At 43.8% G+C, this 27,466-nt stretch overlaps 1 protein-coding gene across 2 annotated transcripts in view; it reads left to right on the top strand.

The window, feature by feature from the left end:
• The window catches only part of PDE4B (phosphodiesterase 4B), a 284,503-nt gene that overhangs the window by 202,575 nt on the left and 54,462 nt on the right, over positions 1-27,466 (top strand). For both annotated transcript variants that reach the window (XM_066622876.1, XM_066622877.1), the window contains 4 exons: positions 8,261-8,455; positions 11,099-11,135; positions 13,522-13,592; positions 15,924-15,973. In XM_066622876.1, the coding sequence (XP_066478973.1) occupies positions 8,261-8,455; positions 11,099-11,135; positions 13,522-13,592; positions 15,924-15,973 (353 nt within the window). The remainder of the gene's footprint in view (positions 1-8,260; positions 8,456-11,098; positions 11,136-13,521; positions 13,593-15,923; positions 15,974-27,466) is intronic.

Genomic DNA, 27,466 nt, shown 5'->3' with positions numbered 1-27,466 from the left:
TCCTCCCATGCAGTGGGTGGGGCAACACTCTGGGTGGTGGGCGTGGTGATGTACCATCGCCCTGCCCCCATTGGCTTTTTGGCTGTACCTTTTGACAACATAGATATTTCAGCATGGTTTGTCGATCTGCATGAAATTACTGTATACATCAATTTATATATAACATGATGGTATTATTCCTACAAACTGTGATTTTAGTGATTTTGGTCACTAATGGTATCACCTCTCCCCCCCCCCCCCAGGGTGTCACCTTACCAACACCTTATTGCAGGGCTTTTCAAACTGGGGTGTCACAGTGACCCAGCCTGAGGGCCCTGCCTCTGCCCCCTTAAGGGGCGGGGGCAGGGGGAGGTAGCAACATGATCCCCAGGATTGCATCACTAAGGGGACTACAGGGACTGGGATGTACTCACCAGTCCCTACAGCAGCCTCCCGGAGGTGTGGGGAGCCCTGTGAGACCTGTGAGTACATCCCAGTCCCTGCAGCTCCCTTAGCGTTGCGATCCTGGGGTTCATGTCGCTGCCTTCCTCCGCCCCCCGCAAGAACTTACACGCTCTCAAACTCTCCCTGAGTTTGAGAACCACTGCCTTATTGTAGTGGTTCTCAAACTTTTATCACCAGGACCCACTTTTTAGAATGACAGTCTCTGCAGGACCCACTGGAAATGATGTCATGGTTGGAAGTGAAGCATCAGGCAAATTAAAATAAATAATTATAAATAATTAAAGTAAAACAAATAAGGGGAAGCCAGCCCTTTTTCGCCAAGTGAATTTTCTCTGTAGCCTGCCTGCGATATCCCCCCGCCCCAAATCACTAAGATTTTCAGCCCTACCCAGTGCCCAGTTCAATTTAAGTTCTTATGCTTAAACCATATCATTATTGGAATCCACCTGGCTTTTCAAGTCTTAAAAAGATAAAAATTCACCTTATCAGCGGAAGTCTCTGTTTTTATTCTTTTTAGTGGGGGGGGGGGTCTGCCTTCTGGAGCATTTGTTGATCATCATATTGGGACCATTCTGGTGGCCTTGCATTCCCCTTTGGCTGACCTGACCACAAGCCAAGGCATGTTTGCTTACTCATAAGTAAACATGACTATGTAGCTTAGTTTTGCTTTCCAGAGGGCTCAATACATTTGTCAGCTCGGAGGGAGGGATTTCCTTCTCTGTTTTTTTGGGGGGGAGGGGGGCTGCATTCATTGGATTGAGACCATTCTGGTGTCGTTGAGTTCCTCTCAGCCTGCCTTTCCTAAGTTCACCTACTCATGACTAAACACACAATATGGTTCAGTTTCACTTTCCATAGGGCTCCATGCATTTTTGTTTTCTAGTTTTTTTGGTCATAACTTTTGATAGAATGGAGATATTTTACTCTGGTTTTGTTCATTGCATTCTGCTGTAAATTCCACATCCAACGGTATATAGCATGATGGTATTATTCCTAAACACCATGATTTTGGCGATTTTAGTCACCAGTGCATGTCACACCCCCCCCCCCCATGTGCATCATCTGGTGTGGCCATACCTTCCTAATGACGCAACAGAGACTGCAGCCTCTGCCGCCACAGAAGGGCTCCACCTCAGCTCCTCTCCACACTCCCTCTTGCCTGGCTGAGGATGTACCAGGGGAGGTGTAGGCACTGCCACTGCTGCCTCCCAAGGGCTCTATGGGCGGCAGCAGCATTCACACATCTCCCTGACACAGGCAAGTGAAGGAGCCTGAAGGGGCACCCGGTTGGTCCCTGCTCCATCACCAGGTGTGCCAGGGTGCCCCTTGCCTGCTGCTGCTGGTGTTGGTCCTCGCAGCCCCCCAGCCCAGCCCTCTCCCTACCTCTGCGAAGCTGACCCCGCTGTGGTGCGGAGCCCTCCCATGGGCCGGATGGAGGCTTGCATCTGGCCCCTGGGCCGGGGTTTGGAGACTCCTGTTTTTGGTCATTCCATGATTTTGGTGATCTTCAGGGTTGTATGTCAAATGGGCTGAAAGTAAGCACTGAGCATATGTCTGAGAAGCTACAGACGGGGGTTGGACTAGATGACCTCTTACGTACCTTCCAGTTACACGATTTTAGTGATCTTTGGGGTTGTATGTGAAATTGACTGAAAGTAACGTCAGAGTGTGTGGCAGAGAAGCACTTGGAATCTTCAGGATAATTTGTGAAATGGGGTGAGTTACTGATAATGGGAATGGTGGTGGTTGTCCTGGCAGTTGAGTGATTTCAAAGCCCACAGGGTTCACTCCTTGCTTGTTCCTCTGGTTCAATCTTCAGAGAACTACAGCTCTGCCATGGTCTTTCACCATGGCTGAACCTTTGTATTTCTTCCACTTCTTTCTCTCTTTCCCCCAGTTCCTTTCCCTTCCCACTACTGCCAAATTTCCAGTTTTCTAACCTCTAGTCTCCCCAGGTAGAAAGCAGCTTCATAGATATTTAATTCCAAAAATTTTCTGCTGTACTTTTGTCAGGGAAAAATGTAAAACAAACATTGTATTTCCTTTCATGTGTAAAATGACATGCGAAAGAAAGCACACCCAAAGCTGGTTGTTTTCTGCTGTAGTTTGTCAGCAGTGCAAATGCACAGAAAAGGGAATCAAAATATCTGAATGGGAAATCTGTGCATGATGGGCTGTTGTCTTACCAGTAATTTTGCTTTACTGTTGCCAGCTGGCAGTTCTGGCATATGTTTAAAACTTCCTACTTCTTGGTGGTGGTTTTACAGATGTACTTTTACAGATGTTGTTTTATTTTTATTCTTTTTGCTTGATAGCAATGGTAGCAAGGGGAGAACTGGAAGAAGCTTTTGAGCTGGAATATTTTCTCTTGTCATTTACAGTTTGAGTTCCTAGGTGAGAACAGTGATGTCACTTCCTGCTTGATGACTTCACTTCCAGCTCTGGAATCACAGTGATGTCACTTCCTGTTTGATTATGTCACTTTTGGCCATGACATCACTTCCATGTTGATGACCACTTCTGGTGGGTCCCAGACAGATTGTAATTCTCAGAAGTGGGTCCCGGGCTGAAAAGGATGAGAACCACTGTTCTGACCACTTGGAAAAACTTGATAGCACTGCAAAGATGAAATGATGATAGGGAAATGATGTTGCTTCCCCACCACAGAGCATTCTCAGTAGTAAGCTCACCTGTGTTCAGCTGAATTCACTGAGTTTTCTGACACCTTCATTGAAATAATTGGAGCACTATCTGAAGTAGCTGGGTGCATGGTGGTGAAGAGGGACTTGATGGGTAGATGTCTGGACAGGTCATGCCTCATAAGTTTGCTACATTTTCCAGGCCCCCCCCCCCCACTTAAAGCAACTCCTCATGGCTAGGCCAACTCTACTCTGAGGAAAGGTTGAAGATTGTTGGATTGTTTAAAATAGAGGATGACTCTGTAGGGCAGTGGTTCCCAAACTTTTCAGAGTCTCTAGAGCAGCGGTTTTCAACTGCTGTGCCGCGGCATACTAGTGTGTCGCGAGGCTACCTCAGGTGTGCCGCAGGGCCAAGGAGTCAGGCGCTGGCGGCGGCGGCAGCAGCAGCAGCTGCACGCGGGAGAAGCGGCTGCTTGGAGCCTTGCATGGCAGCAGGAGAAAAAGGGGCCGCCGCACAGGGGCTTGGATGCTCCTGCTGTTGCTGGTGCCTGCCCCACATGCTGATTGGGCAGCCAGCCAGGCAGCCAGAGGAGCCTGGAAGAGCTCCCGGCGGGCAGGAACATGGAGGGAGTGAGAGCGAGCCTGAAGGTGGAAGCAGGTAGGAGCCAGAAGCAGCTGGCTGGAAGGATCCTGGAGAGACCCTTGCCAGGAATGCCGCAAAGTGACCCTCCCTGCGTTGCCTCCACTGGCTAGGCTTTGGCTTTAAGGGTATGGGCCACAATCCGATCCACACTTACCTAAAATTAAGCCCCATTGACTATAATGGGGCTTACTTCTGAGTAGACATACAGAGGCTTGTTTGCACTCTTTCTTGAATACATGAGCAGGCAAGTGATGCTTTTCTTCCCCCCCACACCTGCACACCCATCCCCCCATCATAATTGCAGTTAACCCCTCTCTTTCTACCCCTCCCCTCCCTCTTCCCCACCTTCCAGAGTTCAAAACCAGTTGCCTCCCATTCTCTTTCTCTCTCTCCTCCCCCACCCCAGTGAATCCTGCACATGTTTCAGCCACATCTCCTCACTGCCCCTCACCCCCATTTCTCCAGTATGCTCAGTCTCATCTCTCTTTGCCAGCACATCCTGGCATATCAATTGATAATGGTTTGAACAGACCTGCTTCAAAACATTGTTCTTCCTTTCCAGAAACCACGTACACCTGAATTTATTTCATTGTCATGTAATGATCTAAGGCTGCAATCCTAACCACACTTTTCTGAGACTAAGCCCCATTGAACAAGATAGGATTTACTTCTGAGTAGACCTGGTTAGGATTGTGCCCTTAGTTGTTTAAGGTGCCATAGTACAAGCTGCTCACCTACCTTACTGAATAATGAGCAATGATAAATTTAATGGCCTATGAAAAAAGTATAGGAACAGCTCCACAATATAAGTTCTAAGTGGAAGTTCAAGTGTGACAAATAGCAATGTTGCCAGTATATGTAGTGCTTTATAGTGAATCACCTTCAAGAACAGCTGGTGAGGATTTAGAGACATCTGGTTGGGTTCTGTTGGAAACAGAATGCTGAGCTAGATAGGGCTTGGTCTGATGATTTACTGGAAATTCCTCATGCTGTCTTTACCTGAGGATTGAAATGGGATTCAGTTTTGTTGAGATTCTGCCTTTTGGTAGTGTAATGTCAAGGTCTAAGGTGCTGGTATGGTGTCTCGAACCGGGATCTCAAACAGTCTCTGCCACCTTACCTTGCAGTAGGTAAGTGCCTGACCTGGTGTCTGACTGTCTGACACACACACACACACACACACACACACACACACACCATAACCAAGAATGCCTTTCTGCCACTGAGAGAAGATCTTCATCTACCTGTGCCAGTTATGATCTATTTTGGAGGTTGGTCAAAACCTGATGAAACAGCAGTCGCAGGGCAAGTTAATTCCAAACTTCAGTTCCCCCTAGTTTTATGGTTTTAATTTTAGAAATGTACCTAGTGTTACTCTAGATATTTTTTCCCAAGTTTGAAACCATGAATAATATCTGTTGAACCCTATTTGAAATTAAACTTTGGCCAATCATTTCCAAATGTTCATTCATGTGACTGCTATGTCTGTTTATGCTTCTCTTGTGCAAGTTCATAGTTAGGCAGGATAGTGGGCATAGAACAAGCCAACTATGAGCCCAATCCAATGCATGTCTACTCACTTCTAAGTCCCATTAGAGTCAATGGGGCTTACTCCCAGGAAAGTGCAGATAGGATTGGGCTGTATGTCTTCACATGGTCTCTTTCATACCATCTCCTTATTTGCCACCTAAGAACTGGAACTGTCTGTCAATTGCAACAATTTTCCTTGATAGCTTCCCTGATTCCCTCCCCCTAGCTTTAGTTTTTTGCCCCCCTTTTTTCCTTCTGTTTTTAGACCTCTCTTACCTTCCTGTTGAAATTGGCATGTGTCTACCAATTGGTCAGCAGTGACCACCTCACTAGATAAAACGGTGAGTGAAATGCCCAGGTCTCATCCAGCTGGATGACCCTGTAACATCAGCAGTCCCTAGAATTATTTTAAGTTCATTCCCAGGAATGCTCTTGGTTATTACCTCTGGTTCATCATCTGATGCACTGTGTCTGGGCATTAACAAATGGAGTGGGTTGGCCACTCTTTCTGAGATCACTCAGTCCTCATTACTGTTTGGTTCTAAGTGGGGTCCTTCTGAAAATCAGGTGGATTTTCTACCCAAGGACTTTCCCAAGGCAGAAAGGAAAGGAAAGGAAAGACTTTCCCTTTTCTTTCTGACCTTCCCTGATCTTGGGTGGTGGCAGTTATCATTTTTTCCCCAGTAAGAAAAGTGGGGAAAAGGCCATCCCTAATGCTAGATGCTGTGCTTATCTTACACCACAGTTCCTATCAGTCTTCTTCTCTGATACGTAGCAATTGGATCTGCCTGTATCCATGGAATTTCCCTTTTGATTAATTTTGTTTCTGTTGGCAATTGTGAATCATTAGAACACATTCTGCCCAGCTTGTGTCTGGCTGATGATTCATGGTTGTTGCTGAATTAGACATTTACTGTCTGCTTTTTAAAAAATAAATGGCCGTTGGGGACATTGAAAAAGGCCATTTGTTTCAACAAGGCTATTTTTTTTTCCTACTGTGAGTTTTTACACTAACCTTTAAAACAGCCAGCAGTCTAGTCAATCCTTTTCATTTGAAGTCACATTGGTGATGTCCTGTCAACAGGTGAAATTAAGGTCCCATTGATATCGCTATGAATTTATCTATTGACTTCCACAGTGGCAGAACTAATCACCATCTGTCTTTGTTTTTGTACTAACTGTTTAATATTTTGCACTGAATTAAATGGCTAAAATCATGTCATATAAAAACTTTCAATCTGAGGAACACTACCAAATTCAGAACTGTGGTATCTGTTCAGTTGCTTGCCATTGCTTGTCTTGTTCAGGCAAGGCTTCCCAAAATTACTATAAGTAGCAGAAATTGTGAAAGATAAATTCTAAATTGTTTAACTTAATTCCAGTTTCAGTTAACAGAAAACTGAGAAAGATTTCTCAGTGGTTGTGGTGGTGCGACTGGTTTCATGTCAACTTATTTATTATACCACACAATAATGATTTGTTTCTATTAAATAGCTGAAATTTATCTAGATCTAACAATTCAGGATTCCAGGGTGAATTTATTTTGCTTAGTTGTGCTTTGTACTACAGGTGGTATTTTTATCAGACTGATGAAGTCCAAATCATCAATAATCTAGGCTGTTTCTGGAGTGTGATATTTATATCTTTGATATATTGTACTGTAGATTGTGTTGCTGAGAACTGGGGGTGAAACATATGATAATGAACATGTCTGTTCCCCATAAATCATCTGAGCACACACACACACTCAAGTAATCACATAGGATATATGTAAACTCAGAAAGCTAGCCAAAGGATGATTGATCGTGCCAGATGAGGGACTAGCACTGCTTTTTCTACAGATAAACCCCCAGATTGGAGTTGTATGGTTGCAACTCCCACATGGGTTGAAACTCATGGATGTAATTTTGTGTGGACAGAAGAATTCAAAGGCAGAAGAGACATTCCCCTGTGACTACTGTAATATGAGCCCTTTTGGGGCAGGAAGCCATTTATTTATTTATTGTGCTACTGCTTTGTGAACTTTTGTTGCTGTTGTTGAAAGGCAATATATATATTTATTGATGTTGTTGTTGTGGACTGGCAAAGCAATAGCAGCCACAAAGACTGCTATGTAAGGACTTCTTACTTCACTGTCCCTACCCCCTAGCTTCTCCAAAAGCCTCCTCCGCTGAGAGGTCCTGTAGTTTCCACAGATTAGATTTGGAGGAGAGGGTGCTTGGGAAGAACGCTTGGAGAAGGATTTCTGCGGCATTGGAGACACTATTAAGATATATTCTGTGAACAAAATGAAATCTAAACTGTTGTAAAAATATGAAGATCTTGTGCAGCGCTTGAATTATAGAGGAAAGAGTAGGCTGTCCACAAGCTCCCCTTGACCTCCAACCACTACCATGTCCTCCTGAAAGCAGAACCTAAAAGGACAAGACCAACCCAAGACATTTTGATGCTTCAGGTAGGCATGCTCAATACATACCCCAGTCCTCTCCATCTGCTCATCTGACTTGTTTACATGGCTGTTCCTGCTGTGCTGTCTCTGTTCTTCGCTGAAGAAAGCAAGAGAAGGAATATATCCCATAGAGCTGGGCTGGCTAGAGTGGTACTGGTGGTGGTTCTGCAGTACAGCTGGCTGCAACATAGGTGAGCAAGAGGAAGGATGGGTCCAAATTTGCTGCTCTCCTAAATTTGCTGCCTGACAAGACTCAGCTCATTCTGCTGCTTGGTAGAGCGAGCTCCTTAAGGGAATCATCAGACAATACTGTATATGGGAAAAGAATCTCCTTGCCCTCCCCCCATAATTTGACCACTGACCTTAGGGATTCACATGGCAACATCCTTTAGAAACGGTTATTCTGAAGGCAGAGATCTTTTATCCCCATGTTTCCTAGCTGTAGCACAGGGATTGGACTCATTGCAAAGTGAATGATACTGTAATTAAATAAAGCAATTATTAAGGTGATCAATAAACCATGATCTGTAACTGTCACGTATGCTTTGTTTACAGCTTTGACGTGGAAAATGGCCCATCACCAGGTCGTAGTCCTCTGGACCCTCAAGCGAGCTCTTCTTCAGGACTTGTGCTCCATACCACTTTTCCAGGGCACAGCCAGCGCCGAGAGTCATTTCTGTATAGATCCGACAGTGACTATGACCTGTCACCAAAAACAATGTCCAGGAATTCCTCTCTTCCAAGTGAACAGTAAGTCACACAGTACCTACATCTCACTGCTGCACGATGTGTATTTCTGAACTGTGAGCTATGGTGGTAGAATAAATGGTGAGATGTATGAATTGATTGCTATTGAATAATAGGCATGTATTAAGCATGTCTTATATTGAGCATCTTTAGGCATAGACCTAGCCAGAGATTCATAGTCTTGCAGAAATCCATTTATGGTATTAAAATCTCTTTAGAGGTGTCCGTTGGACTGCCACACATAATCTGCAAGTGGACATCAGCTATATGTGCACCTTTTGTGATTGTTATTAATACTACAGGACGAAAAGTCATATCCATCAAAGGTTTGGGTACATATCAAATATACTTGATGAAAATCCAAAATATAGTAATATCTTTCCCCTATGCATCTATTCTTCAATACCTCCAGACAAAAGTCAGTGTTTAAAGAGCTTTAAAGGCAGTGACAAAAATAAAAAAATAGCCAGGAAATTCAAAGCTGACCTTTACTCAGACTCTTTTTCCAGCTGAGAGTGAGAGTAAAGCCTGCACATTGAATTTCCTGGATTTTAGTGCTTTATGTTGTTCAAACCAAATGGTGGCTTCTGTTTGAATTATTTTCTATCTATGAACATACACTGTAACTAGGGACTCATTCAAGTTAGGAACAGCTTTCTATGGACAAATTAAGCAAAGGAATCCTAGAGGTGGGAAAGAGTTGTTTATCAAACAGAGGTTATTGCAGGCAGTGTTCCTTTCAGAATATATTTCCCAGTTTGCAAATAAGCCTGGATTGGTATATTTTCAGGGATATAAATATATACACATATACTGTACTAAACTAAAAACTGACTTGCTTGTCTGCAACCCACCCACTCTCTCCTAGAAATTGCCTGAGGTGCTGAGGAGACAGGGCACACCAAGAAAGTGGGAGAAATGATAGAATTTCATACATGCCTTAGACAATCCAAATGGCTAAGTCAGTGTTTCCCAAACTGTAGCTTGTGACAATTGGGTGGGTCACTAGCTGATTTTTGGTAGGTTGCAAAATATTTGTGAAACATTTAGAAAAAACAACAACAACTTTGAAGCACCTTTGCCTGGTTTGCAGAAGAAAATCATTAGCTGGAATGAGGAATGACCTGTGGTATGAGGTAATCTTCATGCCCCCAAATTCAAATGTCACATTTTCCTTTTTCTCTAGTAATTGGTATTCCGTAGAATAAGATTATGTGTGAACCCAGTTTCAGCCTTTTGTCAGGCCTGGAAGTCCCAAACTTGTACATCTTGTTCTCCAGTCCAGCCTTCTGTGTACCCTGGAATGACTGTAAAGGTTTGGGGTCTTTGAACTCAATTTCTAGAGAGGGTATAGCAAATGCCTACACATACTCATACTATAGGTAAGGTGTCTAGCAGCCTCGGGAGCATAGGACCCTATTATTCATTAATAATAATAATAATAATAATAATATTTCTATTTATAATAATTCTTTCTAGGTCACTTTTTTTGTTTAGTGAGTTATGATAGATGGTCATTTTAAAAAGTGGGTCCTGGTACTAAAAGGTTTGAGAAGCACTATAGAGATAGGAGTTGGGATTCATAAAGTGAGAGCAAAGCTAGATGAAATCTGTGATTAGATCAGCAAAATTTTTTAGTTCAAAGCAGCCTTGGTGGATCCTGAGCTGGACCAGGCAAGCAACAGGAGCAGCTGTCTAACACTTTCCCTGATTTCTGATCTAGTTCCCCTGCCTGCAGGGAGATGCTGTTTTTTTCCACAGGGGAAAATATACTGCCACCATATTGGTATCAGTGTGTTCTTTGCAGGTTTGAACTTTAAAAGGGTGAGAGTTCCAATTATGGATCTCCCAGCATCTTCCCTAGTTTGGCAATGAGGTTGGGAACTTACGAAGCTAAAAAAGGCAGAAGCAATACAGGAAACACAGGGCCTGCAAACAGGAGGAACTATGTGATGCTCATAGCATGAGCAATGGGAAGGTGCAGATGACAAACGCAATCAAACCACTTGTCTTTGGGGACAAATCTCTGCAATTTTATTTATGCATGCCAAATGAATATGCAGCTGCTACTCTGGACCAGGGGTAGATCCAGTGTTTGTGTTTCAGGGAGGCCATGATCATTACCAACTCCAAAGCCCAGGTCAACCTGGGCTCCTGATTTAACTTATGGCCTCCATGGCCAAGGTTCACTGGGCAAGTAGACCTGGGCTCCCGCATCGATTTGGAGCCCAGATCTACCTGCTGGGTAGACATGAGCTCCCACCTGGAATGTGAGCCATTGGCTGGAATGGAAACCCAGGTCTACCCAGCCAGTAGATCAGGGCTCCCGCCTGGATTTGGAGCCCAGATCTGGCTGGATAGACCTTGGCTCTCATTTCAGCCAATCTCACCGGTGTCCTGCCCAGTGGCCATTCTCCTGGCACCCGATTTTACTCCCCAGACTAGTGGGCGCCCTTCTCTTCTGGGCTGGCAGACAGTTTGGGGGGTGCCATGCACCCATGATCCCCATTCCCCAGATCTACCCCTTCTCTGGACATTGCCCAAAGTTTTAGAACCAGCTGAAGATGTTCCATGATGGTTCTTGTCTGAATGATCTAAAATGTTTTCCTAAAATGTGAGCTCATTTTTGCTTTCATTTCTTACTAGACATGGAGATGACCTGATAGTTACACCTTTTGCACAGGTATGTCTCAAGTATTTTAATATTCTATTGCTGTGGGCTCTGCCTTGAGACACTTAAGAGTTCAAAGTGAGCTTATAAACTCAACTACTCTGTTTCAAAGGGGTCCTGTGGATCTTGGATCTCATGATCCCTCATTGCTCCTAACTTTCTGATATGTCAAGTCCTCATAGTCCTCCTAAGGACTCATCCTACCTGTATACTACTTTCTAAACACTGATCTTGGATCCTGATAAGCTGCTGCTGTTACTACTTTAACCCATTCAAGCATCACATCCAATGCAGTGCTCAGTAGTCACTGAGTATTCCCCTCACTAGAATCCATTCTTTGTTCCCTCTCCCTTACCCACTTGAGTTCAGAAAGCATGTATGCAAATGTGAAAAGGGAATGAGAAGGCTGCTTCACTGTATCACTGTAACAACCCAATTCTACCCAACTTTCCAAGGCTGATGCAACTGCAGTGCAGCTCCAAAGTAAGGGAATAAATCTTCCCTTACCTTGAGGAAGCCTTTGTGGCAGCCCCCACCACTAGAGAATGCAGTGCAAGCCCCATTGACACAGCTGCATCAGAGCTGGAAAGTTGGATAGGACTGGGCTCTAAGGCTGTCTCTGATTACAGTATATACCTCCTACATATCAGACACAGACATAGTGGAACACGTTTTCTTGATGGTATAAACAGCTTGCTGCTTACTTTTGTGGTGTTTCTGAAAGCCAGCATGTTTGTCTTTGGAGGAAGAGGCTGTTCTGTGACACCCTTACTTACTACCCATGTTAGTATCATATAAGACTTGCAATGAGTTCTAAACAGAATGACTGCAGTTTCTGGGTATCGTAAGTGCTGATCTCTTTGCAGCCATTTGTACCGATAATTGGTTGGCTAACCAGATAGTCATGTACAGGTGGAGCCTGTTTATCTGCGTTAGTTCCATTCTGTGACTCAGCGCAATTAACAAAAAACACCGTGTGCTAAATTCCATAGAGTTATGCAAATACACTGCAACCTGACACTTCCGGATGTAAGGAGACTAAGGCAGCTGTTATCAATCCCGCCTTGGGTACCCTTCTGGGAGAAAGGCGGAATACACATCCAATAATAAATAAATAAATAAATAAATAAATAAATAAATTCCCTCCCCTCCGTACTCAGCCCTCCCCGTTGCCAGCTGATGGGCTTCTTTCACAGTTGGGATGCTGATTTTTAAGAGTCCAGCTCTATTTCTGGAAATCTATTCTGATTTCTACTCAGAAGTAAGCCCCATTCCATTCAATGGGGCTTACTCCCAGGAAAGTGTGGAGAGGATTGTAGGCTGTATCTTATGCTTTGCTTGGTGGGAAGGCTTGCTTGGTGATTACCTGCACCATGGGGGGGGGGGGCTTGCTTGTGTCGGTGATTGCCTGCACCATGTCAATGGGGGGGGGGGGGGAATTTGGCAAACACTCTCCGGGTTTTTTAAAGCAATCCCCTCTGTTGCTATCACACCTGCCCCTGTGAGAGTGAGAGAGAGAAAGAGAGCTCCACCTTGCTGCACGTGTTCTGGCTACAGAGATTTTTGGCCCCCCCTTCCCCTCTTCAGCCTCTTTGCTGGCTCAGGGGCTCCAGGAGTGTTACTCTTCCTATGCAAGGGGAACCTCTTCCAGGGCTATTTCCCTGCCTGGGTGAGGCAGAGCCTTTTTGCAGTGCTTTGGGCTGCCTGGAAATGGAGTGAGATGCCAGCGCAGGGCAAAGGAGGCAAAGGTGTGCATGACTTTCAGTCCCCCCACCCCATTCTCGTTGAGACAAATTTGCAGATAAAAAATCTGTGGATAAATAGGCTGCACCTGTATACAGACTCTCCATTTCTGCCCTGCCCCAAGTGTTTGATGTTTCCAAACATTAGTATGTTGCTGGTTTGTGGTAGTTGTACTGAAATTATTGCCCATTATATATCCATGCATTAAAAATTGTATATCAACATTTTCAATGTCCTAGGGTTAAACTTCCACTGAAATTAATAGCACTTCAAAGTCTCTAACTGTGTGTGTGTGTAACTGCCTTGAGCTTTTGGAAAGGTGGGATTTAAATAAATTACCCATACCTGGTTGTTCCTCCGTATCTGTGTTCCTGCTGCTACCACAGATACCCAAAACCACAGATAGCAGCAAATCTTGTACTTACTGTTGTTCCAGGCAAGCCCTCCAAACTGCTTCATCTTCACACCTGCTTGTTAGTGCTAACAAGCAGGCACAAGTTTGGAGGGCTGCAAACAGGCAAACAAAAAACCAGATGAGATTATTTTGTGAATTGTGAAAACTGAGTCTGCAAATCCAGGGGACAACGACTGTGTGTGTGTTTGGAATGCTCATATTTATTTTAATATTCAGTGTTGAAATTTATGTTTGTCATAGGTCTTAGCAAGTTTAAGAAGTGTGAGAAATAACTTTACATTGCTGACAAATCTGCAAGGGGCATCAAACAAGTAAGTTTCATGTTTTCAAGATTTTTTAGCTATAGTATTCACACATTGACAGACCTTCAGTCAGCATTCATCTGTTGCCTGGTTTTGTTTTGTTTTTGGTTTTGTTTTTACGAATGGAGTGTTGCTGATGACCTCCCTTTCCAAATGTGCAGTCTCTCCTGGCTCCATTTTGGTTCCTTAACAGGCATTCCAGAAGATCAGCCAGGACTTTGTCCTGGAGAAGTTGAGGCACAGCTCCTTCTAATCAAGATCATGCTAAATAAGAGCTATAGTAGGCTACAGCACTGCAGGGCATCTGTGTGTCAGCCTTGTCCAAGATATCACAAATTCGGGCTCCCCACCTTTGCATAAGCTCAATTGCTAGCACACCTCTTCCTGAATAATAAATTAAGCCAGTGTTTCCCAAAATGTGGGTTTGACCTACTGGTGGGTTTTGAGCCCATGTGAGGTGAGTTGCTAACTGCGCCCTTCTACCTTTGGGCCAGGTAGGCTCCACATCAAGCAATTCCTGAAGTGGGCTTGTGACACAATGGCCCCACTAGGAGACCCCAGAAGCCTCTTCTGGTTCAAGCCAGGCTCACAACTCACTCTACTGGCCTCCACAAGCCTCAGAATGACCCACAGAAGTGTCCCAAGGCAACTGGAAGTTGCTTTGACTGGAAGTCTCTTCTAGGTTCCTCTGCAGGCCATTCTGAGGCCTGTGGACAACAGCAGAGTGGGTCGTGGGCCCAGGGCAACATGAAAAAAAGCCCCCTGGGGCCTCCTTGTATGGCATTCCAGCCATCACGTTATGACCCACAGCAAAGGACAAGGTGGATTGCAGTGCTGAACAGTTTGGGAATTGATGAATTAAACTTAACTACCTCATATCCAGACTACGTGGACAGGCTTTTCAAACTCCTCCGTGGTATGTCTCTCCTACCAACAACCCAAGCAGGGGTGCTTTCCACAAACTGCCAAACCTTTATCCCTTCAGGAACCTCCCTGACTGGAGTGCAATTAAGCCTTTGTGCCTTCTTGGAAGGATACTTAAGCCCAGGAAACTCCTCCTTGCATACCCAGGAAGTGTTCCTGATACTGTCCAAGAATGTTTCTGTATTCTATGTTCAGATCCCTATAAGAATTCTGAGAGCAGAATTTTAGTATTTTCATCCCCATTGATGATGTTCACACTACCCATTATGGTAGTCTCTTCCTCCAATACAGACTTCCACTCTGTCTAGTTGTGAAAGCTTTTTTTCCACTTAGAAAGCCTCCAGCCATGGTAGCTGCCCTCATCCCCATAAAATCTATTTTCCCTGCCCATCAAGGGGCACCTATTTGGCTGTGTTTTTCCATTTTCCCCCATGATCTGACGCCAAGCAGCCCAGACTCACTTCATAGAAGGATGTCATACCACAGTCTACCGGCAGACTAAGGATAGATGATTTCTCTTCTTTCTGTTTTCTCTCCAATCCCCCTTCCTCTTAAACCCTTCTATTTGCGAGGACATTTTTTTAACTGCCTGCTAATTCGTCAGTTGGTCTTTTCAGTCATGAAAGTGGCGGTCAAAAAAAGCTGGGAGGATGATACATTATGTTTCCTTGATTTTGTAGTTTTATGTCAGCATCCTAGTGCATGAGTTGCCGGTCAGTTCATCCATCCACTCGTCTGTTTGTCCAGAGAACCAATACATTTATAGCACAACTTATAATTTTATGAAATATAATACCATGCTTCCAAACAAGCAATGATCAGCATGGAGGCTGCATGAAATTGAATCTGTGGCAGGTGTATCTTATGGCAAGCTGTTGTATGCAGTTTGCCAAATGAATCAGGCACTATTCTGTGGCTTTTGCCATGCTGACCATTCATGCCTACTGTTGAGGGATGAATGGGAAAAAACCTGTGTAGCAGTTGATTCACAAGCTCTGGACACAAACTCTGAATGCAGACTTTCAAATTCAGGTTCAGATTGGCAGCTTCAGCATCCACAATTACCCACTTGATATGAAGTGGGCCTCTAGTTATCCCGTGTCTAGTTATCCTGTGTCCCCTAAGGTGCATAGCTGCTCGCCTCCCAGCCGAACTCCATGCAGCACAGAGCTCAGCAATCCAGAATTTCGGCAATGATGTGATGATGTCATCATAGAATGTCCAGAGGAAGTGTCGTAACTCATTTCAACACCTCACAGCTGCTGAAGGGGTCCATGCCCTGGTGCAGACCCCTTAAAGAGGGCAGTGCCTGTGTCAATAGTAAAAATACTTTAGCTTGTATTTCTAGGTCGCTAGTTCCCCAGATTAGCTGTGTCCACATAAGTGACTTACAACGTTATTTATTCCCTTGTACAGGAGGTCACCAGCAGCAAATCAGCCACCAGTCTCCAGGATGAACTTACAAGGTATATGAAAACTCATTTTAAATGAAAACTCTCTGCATGTTTTAATAAATGATCTTAAGCAATAATCCAGTCTACAAGCCACCGGAGGTTCTGCATCTTAAAGACCATGTTCATGGAAGAGGGAAGAATAGAAACGTTTCCAGCTAAGACACTTTCTTCCAAATCCTTTCCAGGCCTTATGGTGGTGGATCTGGTAATCCACTACTGTAAGACCAGAGCTGATGATGCAAAAACAACTCTATGTTCAGCAGGCTGTAGCCACCAAAGCAAATGCTTGGAGGCTGCACACAGGCAATAACTGCTGTCTGAACCTCTGTTGTCTGCTGTTGCTGGTGAGTTGGCATTGGACGCAGATTGGGGCAGGGAACAGGCTGTCCCAAGGGCAGGATGGGGCAGGATCTTGGCATCAGCGGTGCACACCAGCTCCTACTCTCCATTCCCTGCCTGGACCGACCTCCAGGGCTCTCCTCAGACCTACACCAGTTAAAGGGCTGGGCCCACTGAGTGAAGTATATTTATGGGCAAGATCATCAATTTGTTTGTTTTGCAGAGGAAAGAAAAAACATTTCCAACCAAAACTAAGAGACCCTGTATAAAATTCTTTTTTACAGAATTGTTTTTGAGTAAAAAATGCATAGTAGTTTTCAATTCGTAACATACCCAATCATTCTCAGGGTTGCAGTTCTGTTGCAGAGATTCTGGAACAGAAATGTTTTGCCATTGAAAAATGCAGTTTGTCCCCCAGATAACACATCCATCATTTATTATTATTATTATTATTATTATTATTATTTATTTATTTATTTATTTATTTATTTATTTATTTATTTATTTATTTATTTTTCACATTTTTATACCGCCCTTCCTCCAAAGAGCTCAGGGTGGTTTACACAGCTGCTCCTCCCCTCCTCCTTGTCCTCACAACAACCCTGTGAGGTAGGTGAGGCTGAGAGAAAGTGACTGGCCCAAGGTCACTCAGGAAGCTTTGTGGCTGAGGGGAGATTTGAACCTGGTTCATCCAGGTCTAAGTCCACCTCCCAAACCACTACACCACCCTGGCTCTATTATTGTTGTTGTTGGTGTTGTTATTAACAGTATTTATATACCGCTTTTCAACTAAAAGTTCACAAAGCAGTTTACAGAGAAAAATCAAATAACTAAATGGCTCCCTGTCCCAAAAGGGCTCACAATCTAAAAAGATGCAAAAAAAACACCAGCAGACAGCCACTAGAACAGACAGTGCTGGAGTGAGGTGGGCCAGTTACTCTCCCCCTGCTAAAAAAAGGAGCACCCACTTGAAAAAGTGCCTCTTACCCAATTAGCAGGGGTTAATCCATTGGTTTTGTAATAGCCGTATGGAATGAAGTTGCTCGAGTATTGCAGTACTGAAGATTGCTTGTAACATCATCAACAATGAGTTGCATAACTTCTCTTCCCCAGTTCCAACACAATGTAATCTTTGACTGTTTTTTCAGTATTCCTTTATTCTTTGAAGGATGTATTCTCAGCTGCAGTGTTTTATCATGGGGGCCTTGATAAATCTAATCTAATCTGGTTCTGTAAGGAAAACAGTATCCTAAGGAGCTTTCCAACAACGCCTCACCAGAAACGATGAAAGACTGGTTAAGTCACGGCTGTTATTTACAGAATTAGGGATTAGGATATATTTGGTTGATGAGCTTTTAGCCAGTTTTGCTGTCCACAGAGTAAAAGTGAGATTTACAAAAGTTTTGTAAGAGCTCTGTGCCACATATTCTTCGGTTTAGATTTTCTGGTTAAAAAATAGTGATGTCAGTGGTGCAGGATGATGCTCAAAAAACATGTAAAACAGACATGTTTCTGCACCCCTTGTGAAAATGTTCTTGTGTTCATTTACAATAGCCTTGCTGTGGCTTTCAAATGCCTTCTCTTTCTTACAGTGACAGAATCACACAGTCAAATCTAATTAGCTATCATTCATGTCAGGTGTTATTGTTACCCATGTCTAACATATCCATGAAGCAAAATGCCTCAGGCAGCGACTTGATAAAAGCAGTGAATTGGCAAGGAATGTTGCTTATCACCTGTCTGCCTACTGTCTTCTTCATCCTGCTTCCTGCATGGAGTCTCTATCCTCTTTTCACATACTACTGGAGAATGGCGAGGACACGTCTGTCTCCTCCAAATCCAGCACTGGCACCACTTCTTCTAGTGGCTGGTGGGAGCCTCTGCTACTCCCTCTGCAGAAACAGTGGTGGAAGTGGAATCACTGAACTTGGAGGAGAAAGGTGCTTGAAGCCCACAGGGTTGGAGTGGCTTACCTCCCTCTTCATAGCACTGCTACTTCTGCTGTTCCTTTTCCCAGGGGTAAGCCTTTCACGTCCACTCAGACCTTCACCCGCAATTTCACTGGAGCAAGTGTAAGTGGACAGGGGAAGGCAGATTGAGCCCTGGAAGGGGGATAGGATATCAGTGGCACCGCTGCTGCCAATACCGCCTCCTTCCAGCCTTTGTACTGTCCCCTAGTTCTTCCTCAGTCACCCCCTTCCCCTCCCTGTTCTGCCCCTCTCGACCTCTCTCCCCCTCTTAACTGGCACCAGGGGATGTGGAGGATCTGTTGGCAAGCTGCCACTGCTGCTTGCTAATAACAGTAGCAGCCCAGCTGCTTCAGATGGCATGTTGTATTTTTTGACAGTCATAAAGTCCTTGTGCCTCCAGAACTCTAGTTCCAGCACCATAAGGCCCACATGGGATTGGTCTGTCTGAGGGCCAAATCCTGTCCAACATTCCAGCACCAGTGCAGCCACAATGCAACCCTGAGGTAAGGGAACAAACATTTTCTTATCTTGAGATGGCCTCTGTGCTTGCCTCCCCACCAAAGGATGCAGTGCATGCCCCATTGGCACGGCTGCACCGGCATTGGAAAAGTGGATAGGATTGGGCCCTGAGTGAGAGCAAATGAGGACAATTCAAATGAATAGGCAAGGAATGCCAAATGCATTAAAGGGGGGGGGAGCTGAAAAGGTTGGTTAAAAAACTGTTTAGTTTTGGCTCATTTGTGCAGCTAGTTGTTGATTTTGCAGTTTAGCTTGTTTTCCACTCTCAAAGCTTAAACTATTTTTGAAAAAAATTCTTTTGAACCTGAACACGCTCTCCTTTTCAGAAACTAGAGTGCATGTTTCCAGGGTTTAAAGGTGGGAGGAAGACATCTATGCAGCTGTCTCTGCTTCCTCTGCAACAAAATTCTCCCATGGCAGCCAGATTTTCTTTTTAGATTGCTTACAGATGGAACATAGTCCTACGTAGTGGTGGTCCAGGACTTCAGGTGCTTGAGGCGAGGCACTTCCTTCCCTGCCTATCACATATACTGCTGTCTCCTGAGTCTGCAGTGGCAGCACATGAAAAGCCCCTCTGTCTCCAGCATACTTATATTTGAAAAGGAGGGGAGACCTGTGCTGAAAATGAAGTGTTGGAGAGGGGAGGAGAGGGTGTAAAGTGCAAAACAGAAGGAGGAGGAGTTGCTGGTGGATAGATGGCAGACACATGGTGACAGACAGACACATGCAGTGAGGGGTGTCAGCCTGCCACCTGATAATCTCATGCTGATAATCTCATGCTGCCATCTCATGCTGCTTCATAGAAAGGATAGTCTTTGTATATGCACACACACATACACAGTGAAACAACACTTCTTAGTGTTTTTTTCCAAGAAGCACATGCCAGAAAAAAAAAAAAATCCACACCACAGGATATTGTAGCAAAGCCCCAACATACTGCTAACAATTTTGGCATTATCCAAAGACTAAATGAAAATATGTCAATAACAGAAGCAGTGTTTATGCCTGATTGGCTCATGGAACTGAGATTATCTACTGAGTATTCCCTGGGATTTCAGCACATATGGTGTGTGACTGTAACAACACAGACTGTGATCATGAAAGACACATTCTTGGACTCTTCAGAATATTTTCCCAGTTATAAGGTTAAAGCTTAACCCCAACAAATAGTTTAAAGAGAAAATATTGAGCTTCTCAAATCTCTTTTTAAATGTCCTTCAGCACATCAATAACAATTTCAGAATTTTTCATCTCCTTATCTATTATCTAGTTGCATGTACATGTGCACCTCTACATCACATGCTCTGTTTCCCTATGTTTGGTTTAAAAACAAACAAAAAAACCAAAAACACCACGCACTACAATGTGGGTTGCTGTGTATTAAATTTTTTGTTTTGGGACTGATATAATTTTACCTAGCCTGCCATTTGAACGGCATTTGATCCTTTTTCACAGTACTTCAAGTTAAATGCCAATTTTATTTTATTTTTAAAAATATTTTGTTCATATTTTTAAGGAAGAAGCCCTGAGATTTGACATATACCTAGAAGTGTTTCCTGATAAATCAAACAATGTGATTTTCCTTCTGTGGTAGAAAAGGAGATGGGCCAAATGACCATATCTCTGAATGGTTAGTGACAGTCCTTTCTCTTAGCTTCACTCTCCTTACTGGTCTTACTTGGATTTATGGGGAATTGTAATCTTCCCACTGCCACTATCCAAGGCTGCAAAGTTCAGGCAGAAAGATGTTGCCCTGGAAAAACTCTTTCAGATAAACAAAGAGCCCTTAATATCTGAGATTTCCCCCTTGAAGCTAAACAGCAGGGGAACTTGACAGTCAGAGATTTGGCAACACTCTCCTTTCTGAATGAACAGACCAGGCAGGTTATGCAAGAGAGCTGACCAGGATAGATTGTTATTGGGGAACCCAGACAAGAAGACAGGCAATTCACAAAATGACCTGTCTGTCGTGCCATGTGGCTTCACTGCAATGGTGCTGAAATCAGAGTCTCAGAGAAATCTCCCAGGATTATGACTGCTGTATCAGGATGTCTCAGCAACCTTTTAGGAAGCTAAGGAATCACAGATGCCTTTGGGGGGGGGGGGAGGCTAGAGGAGTTAAAATAGGCACAAATCAGGGATTTTCTTATTTACAAGACTAGGTGCTCAGTTTATATCTTTCCAGAATTAGACTTTGATTCATAGAATTCACAGAATGGTTTGACACCGGTTGAATCAGCTGAGATCATTATCTTTGTGTTCAAAGAGCAACTTATATCCTGAAATAGAAGGGATAAAACTCTGAAAGCCAACTAACATAAATCGGCATATATTCATGCATTCACATTCATAGGTAGAAATAAAGTGAAAAAAGAAAGTTGAGGTTGATTTTGCTGCAACAAACTAGCATTGCTAGCCCTGTAGAAGTTAATTTAAAAACTCTTATGACAGTCCTGTAAAGCAAGTCTTCATTCTTATCTTCACATCAGGTTCAGGATAAAACAATACTAGGGCTGACATCCCATGCACACTTTCTTTGGAGTAAGCCTCATGGAATACTGTGGAACTTAGTTCTGAATGGGCATGCATAGGATTGCGCTGTAAGGCCCAAATTCTAACCAACTTTCCAGCACTGGCATAGTGGTGCGGATGGGACATAAGCTGCATTCTGCAGTTGGGTGGCATTCACAGAGGCCTCTTCAAAGTAAGTGAATCGTTGTTCCCTTACCTCGGAGCTGCATTGCCCTTATGTTGGTGCTGGAAAGTGGTTAGGATTGCCTATCAGTGAGTTTGTGGCTCAGGTAAGATCTATACTGGGCACTTTTACAGCCTAATCCTATTTGGGATTGGCCAAGGGCAGGGCATTACAATAGCAGAAGACACTTTCACAGTCATAAAATGGCTGCTGATGGAGCACGCAGCACTCCGCCTGTAGACACTTTGGGAGTGCTGCTGCAGGAGGTGACAGTGCTTCCTTGATGTCACTGGACCACTCCTGTTGGACAAGGTAAGGCAGAACTGCGGGCAAAGAGGGGGCCAAACTGGTTGGGGAAGAGATGGAATGGGGGTGGGGAGCCTGTGGCATGGGGTGGATCTGCCAGTGATGGTACTTGCTGGATCCTAACCCCTCTGTCAGCAGCCTCTTTGCCCACTTTCTCTTCTTAGACTTGTGCCAGCTGCAGAGCTGCCCAGGTCCAATTTGACCCATTGCAGAGCAGAAGGCTTACAGATGGTTAAGAAGAACTAATTCCCCTTTGCCCTCGAAGCTTCCTGATGCCCCTCTCCCATTGGATAGGGAGGGGTTTTGGCATGGCTGCACCAACAAAGGGGGGGGAATAGGTTTGGGCTCCTAGTTACTATAGCATGCATAATTACAGTTCATTTCTTTTTTACATAATATAAACAATTGTCTTTTCATTCTATGTTTTTCTTTCATCCCTGAAGCCATACTAAGGAAGGATAACATGTACTAGGAATACATCCTGTGTTTTGTCCTAAAGACCTGCCAAAAATATTTCCTTTTATTTTGTTGTAATTATGGACCACAGGAACACACAGAACTGTTTTCATAAATTAAGAAGACCCTTAAGGGAGTCAAAAAGGTAACTGATTGACAAATAAACACATCAAGTTTGTGGGATCATGTGTTTTACAACTGTGTAATAGAGTACAATTTCAATACTGCATTAATATACTGCTAAACAGAATTGAATTATTTATGTTTAAAAAAAATTCTAAGCTGCCCATCAGCAAATGCTTCCAGGCAAAGTATGTCATTAATTAGTTAGTTGTTAGTAATTAATTCATTTGTCACAATATTCTGCAACAAAAAACCCCAAACTAGAATGTATTGCAATGGTCCAGTTACACAAGCTCTTCTTTGGTGAATAGTGTCTCTATTTGTCCAGCTTTCTCATTTATTTCTTGCAAGCATTTTATGTGGTTATCTCCGCCTATCCAGATCTAAGGTCTTCTCTTATGCCTTCAGACAAGGCAGAGCTGTTAACTACAATTCCTGAGACAGGGGGCAATATAATGGCACCTGCAATGTGGCACTATCAGAGTGCATGGTCCAAAACTGTGAGCCAAGAGAGTCATCTTAGAAAATGCTCTTTTTAACTGAATGTTTGCCAAGAGAACTCATAATTACTGAGCCAGTATTGAGGGGAGTTTAAAGATTAAACTCAGTGTGTGTGTGTGTGTGTGTGTGTTGCCCATGACTTTCTCTCTCACACACACCCCATTATAATCTTTAAACTACAATTTTGGAACCATCTTCACACCCTGCTTCCAAACTCTTTATCTTTAAAACAACCATGTTAGTCTAAGATAGAATACTACACCATCACTGATGATGAAAAGATGAGAGGAGAATTCAGTAGAGAAGGGAAGCAAAGTGGCGAGAGTGTTTGTGACATGGGCTACATCCAAACTCTTAATCATGGTTAAAAGATCAGGAAGGATTACATTTATACCAGGTCTTCATATTCATAGGATATCTTCTTTCCATTTCTTTTACTGTTTTTTTTTCCCCTTCCCTTCCATTGAATGTCATTCCTGCTCTTCTGTTTTCCTTTTTGACTGGACTGAATGTAGCAATCCTATGAATGCTTGCCAGGGAATACGTTCTATTGAAAGCATGCATAGGATTAGGCTGCTTAAATGTTTTTGTCAGATATCAGTGGCCATTGATTTCTGAAGTCCTATTTCTTGCCAAGTGATGTCTCTCAGCCCACATCAACTTCCTTCATTAATTTCTTTTTTTTCTAAGTGTTTGCTCAGTCTCGCAGACATCATCTTAGTTTTGTTTCCTCTTCCTCCTGTTCACATCCTGTGTTGCTCATACTCAATCCACGTATTCCATCTATCCTACTTCTACACTCATCTTTGTTGTTTTCTCCATTCACTACGTAAATTTGAAACAGCAATTTTTTTCCCCTTTGGTTTCTGCTTCCTCATCACAGGTCTGAGCTGGTACCTGGGCTGAGCTGATGAATCTCCTGCAATGTGTATAATATATTTTTTTAAGTGCTCCCTAGTTTCCCAAGAAATGGTGGTAAGAATTCCAGGTTTAATTTCCTTCAAATAAGAAACAGCTGGTTATTTGTGGTGCCTTAATGTTTTATGTACAAATATACAAACAGAAGCAAATAGGCACCTGCAGTAGGCTGCACAACTACTCTTGCTTCAAAAAGACCCCCTCTCCCAAAAGCATAGACTCTTGCAACCTTCTCAGCTGCTTTCAATCCAGTTAATTCCAGCTCAGCACTGTCAGTTCTCTCTGTCCGTGTCCAAATTCAAACTGGATGGATGTCACATTCCAAAGGCTGAAGAGTGATTCTTGGCCACATCCATTAAAGCCCTTTTGCTAACATCCTTGATCACGTTTGTCAGGCAAAGTATTGTGGTACACCCATTCATGCTAAGTCAAGTAGCCAAGCTCACAATAGTGTGTAATATAAACACTTGGTGTTGTTTAATGTTCTGACTTTTTACAAACAGAAACCATATGGTATTTGTATATGTCCAGACTAGTGTAAACTTCTCCATGCAAGAATTTAACATCAAATATTTTGTGAAGGAGTGAGTTTGCATATAGTACTACATAAATACTATAGAAGATAAATTGAACCATGCCCTTTGGTACAAGCTGATAAAGGGCCCAAGCCTATCCAATTTTCCAGCACCGGTGTAGCCGCAATGCAGCCCCAAGATAAGGGAACAAATGTTCCCATACCTTAAGAAGACCTCTGTGACTGCTGCCCCACGACAAGATGCAGTGCATGCCCCATTGGCACAGCAGCACCGGCACTGGAAAATTGGATAGGATTGGGCCCAAAGACACTCTTAAAACCAGTAATCCAGGTGTTAAAAGAAAAGTGAGAGAGGAAGATAGTTCTAAATAAATTGAGTAAGTATGGATGCTTTGCTGAAACTGAAAGTTGAATTGTCTTTAAGGTTATGATGGATTATTTTCCAAATTAAGGATATTATTTGAGCTTAGCATAATTTTCAAAGAATGAAATAATTTGATTGAAACAATGTGTTGTTGCAGAAGGTTCCTTCTGCTAAACAGAAAACAAAACCTTAGGAGTCTTTTCTTTAAAACAAAAACAAGCGAGAGCCCAATCCTGTGGTCAGCGGCATGGAGCCATGCCGCCAACCACAGTCGCAAACGTGCCGTAAGGCACATTTGTGGGGCTCACCGCCAGGCTCCCACCAACAACACCGGTACTAGCCCTGCCGGTACTGGGCTAGCGCGAGGCGGTTGCCCAGGTTCCGCAGCTCGAAATGGGAGCCACAGAACAGGAGGTGGGGGCATGAACAGGGGTGGGGAGGAGGTGTTCCAGGGAGAGGGGAGGACGGCAGGGGGCAGAGAGAGGGCAGAGGGAGGCATGCCGGGGGCAGGCGGGAGGTATGTCGGGGGGAGGGATGGAGGGGGATCCGCAGAGCTCAGCTCTGCAGGATCCTAGGCACTCATATAGGGCTGCGCACCCTACACGACTGCCTTTACCTTAGGGGAGTAGCCCCATTGCAGGGCTGCTTACTTTACTTGGGGGAAGGGGATGAAAGTCCCCTTCTCCTGAGGCTCCTCCCGCGGTAGTGCAGGAGGCGCAGGATTTGGTGACAGCCCTTCTCAGTGCTGCCTAGCCTGGGCACCCCAGGCAGCTCAGGATTGGGCTGTGAGGTGTCAGTAATTAATTACATGCCCAGCAATACAATACATGGCTGTTATGCTGTGCAGTATTGGGCTGTGGATGTGCAGCAAATCATTTACAGCTTCCCATAAGAACATAAGAAGAACCCCGCTGGATCAGGCCAAAGGCCCATCTAGTCCAGCTTCCTGTATCTCACAGTGGCCCACCAAATGCTTCAGGGAGCACAAAAGACAGCAAGACACAACCTACGTCCTGGTGCCCTCCCCTACATCAGGCAATTTGATGTAGCCTACTCCTAAAACCAGGAGCTTGCACATACTTACGATAACTTGTAACCCGTGATGAACTTTTCCTCCAGAAATTTGTCCAATCCCCTCTTAAAGACATCTAGGCCAGATGCCATCAGTACTTCCTGTGGCAAGGAGTTCCACAGACTAATTGCACTCCTAATCCCAGGACATACAGGATTAAAGTATTGTAGAAATTCCACTCTGAGGATTGGGTGTGAAACAATATTTCTCTTGCTGCAACTGGCCTTTCTTGCCTAAGCTCCTTGTATGTCTTCACATGAACAATCAAATGTGTTCTTATTCATTTTCATGTGGATGTTTGTTTCTGGATGAAAGATCAAAGATAAATTACACGACAAGTCAGTCACGTAATGTGGGGTCTCTGTGGACAGTGGGTGTGACACAAAGTCTTTGACAGCGTCTTCATTTTAATCTGTGCACATTATGAATGCGCGTGTGGTATTTATTACCCATGAGAACGGACTGCCCTGGCTCTGAATCTCATAAGAACCTCTGAGGATTTTATCACCCAGCTCAGAATGGGCATATTCATGTTTTGTTATTTAAATAATAATATTTATTCATATAAAACACAGTGTGGTGTAACAGATGATGGAACAGGTCCTTGTCCCTGGAGACTCATCATCTAGATGCAAAAGAGACAACAAAGAAAAGGAGTAGAGGCAGGGTAAACAGTGGAAAACATATGCATTTGTTTAATTGGCATACTTAGGCTTAATTGAAGTAGGGCATGAAGAGTAGTGGATTGTGCCAAAGACTTCATGGAAAAAGATGGTCATTTGAGCGGACTCTTGGTTCTGAAAATACTGAGCTGTTGAAGAAATAGGCTTTGTGCTCAGGGGTGGCATCAGCCAGGTCAGGCAATGAAGCCTTAGCACTGGTGACAGCATTTGCACCCATGGGGCATCATGGAGAGAACATTATGAAACCCAGTGAAGAGCTTTGGCCCAGGATCCCCAACCACCTGGTACTGGACTGTTAGTGATATCAGAGCACTTTAAGGTTCATAGGTTAAGGATCACAGCTATCGAAACCTCAGAAGATGCCAGAATGTCCCCAACATATAGGATGTAGGACTGTTGTTTTTGTTGTTTTATGCTAAACATCTAAAATTTCAGACATTTGAAAATGGCCAGTGTCTACATCAGCGGTTCTCACATATTTAGCACCAGGGCCCACTTTTAAGAATGAGAATGTCAGGACCCACTCGAAGTGATGTCATGACCAGAAGTGACATCATCAAGCAGGAAAATTTTTCACAATCCCAGGCTGCAATCCTACCCACACTTACCCAGGAGTAAGTCCCATTTACTGTCATTATTAAAAGATTATAGATAGTAGCTTGTTAAAAGTACAGGTTTGTAACATTTCCCCAAATGCAGTCGCATTCCATGGGAGCATCAAATCTAATATATTAAAAATAAAATATTGAAATGAATGGGGACCCACCGGAAATTGGCTCATGACTCACCTACTGGGTCCCGACTCACAGTTTGAGAAACACTGGTCTACATCACATAAGAGGACATGGACAATTGAGCCAAAATTAATCACACTGAAGGAGCACCAATTTCATCCCCAGACTTAAAAAACATGTAATTGAAACCAGTAAATGGTAACCCTAAATTCTTAAAATGTAACACATGTCCTTGCTGCAAGCAATTTAAATTGTGACGCCCAGCACAAAGTCCTACAAATACACTTCCG

This window comes from Tiliqua scincoides, chromosome 4 (genome assembly GCF_035046505.1).
Source record: "Tiliqua scincoides isolate rTilSci1 chromosome 4, rTilSci1.hap2, whole genome shotgun sequence".
Lineage (NCBI taxonomy): Eukaryota > Metazoa > Chordata > Lepidosauria > Squamata > Scincidae > Tiliqua > Tiliqua scincoides.
Note: the sequence above shows the minus strand (reverse complement) of the source record. Positions and strands in the feature narration are given on the sequence as shown.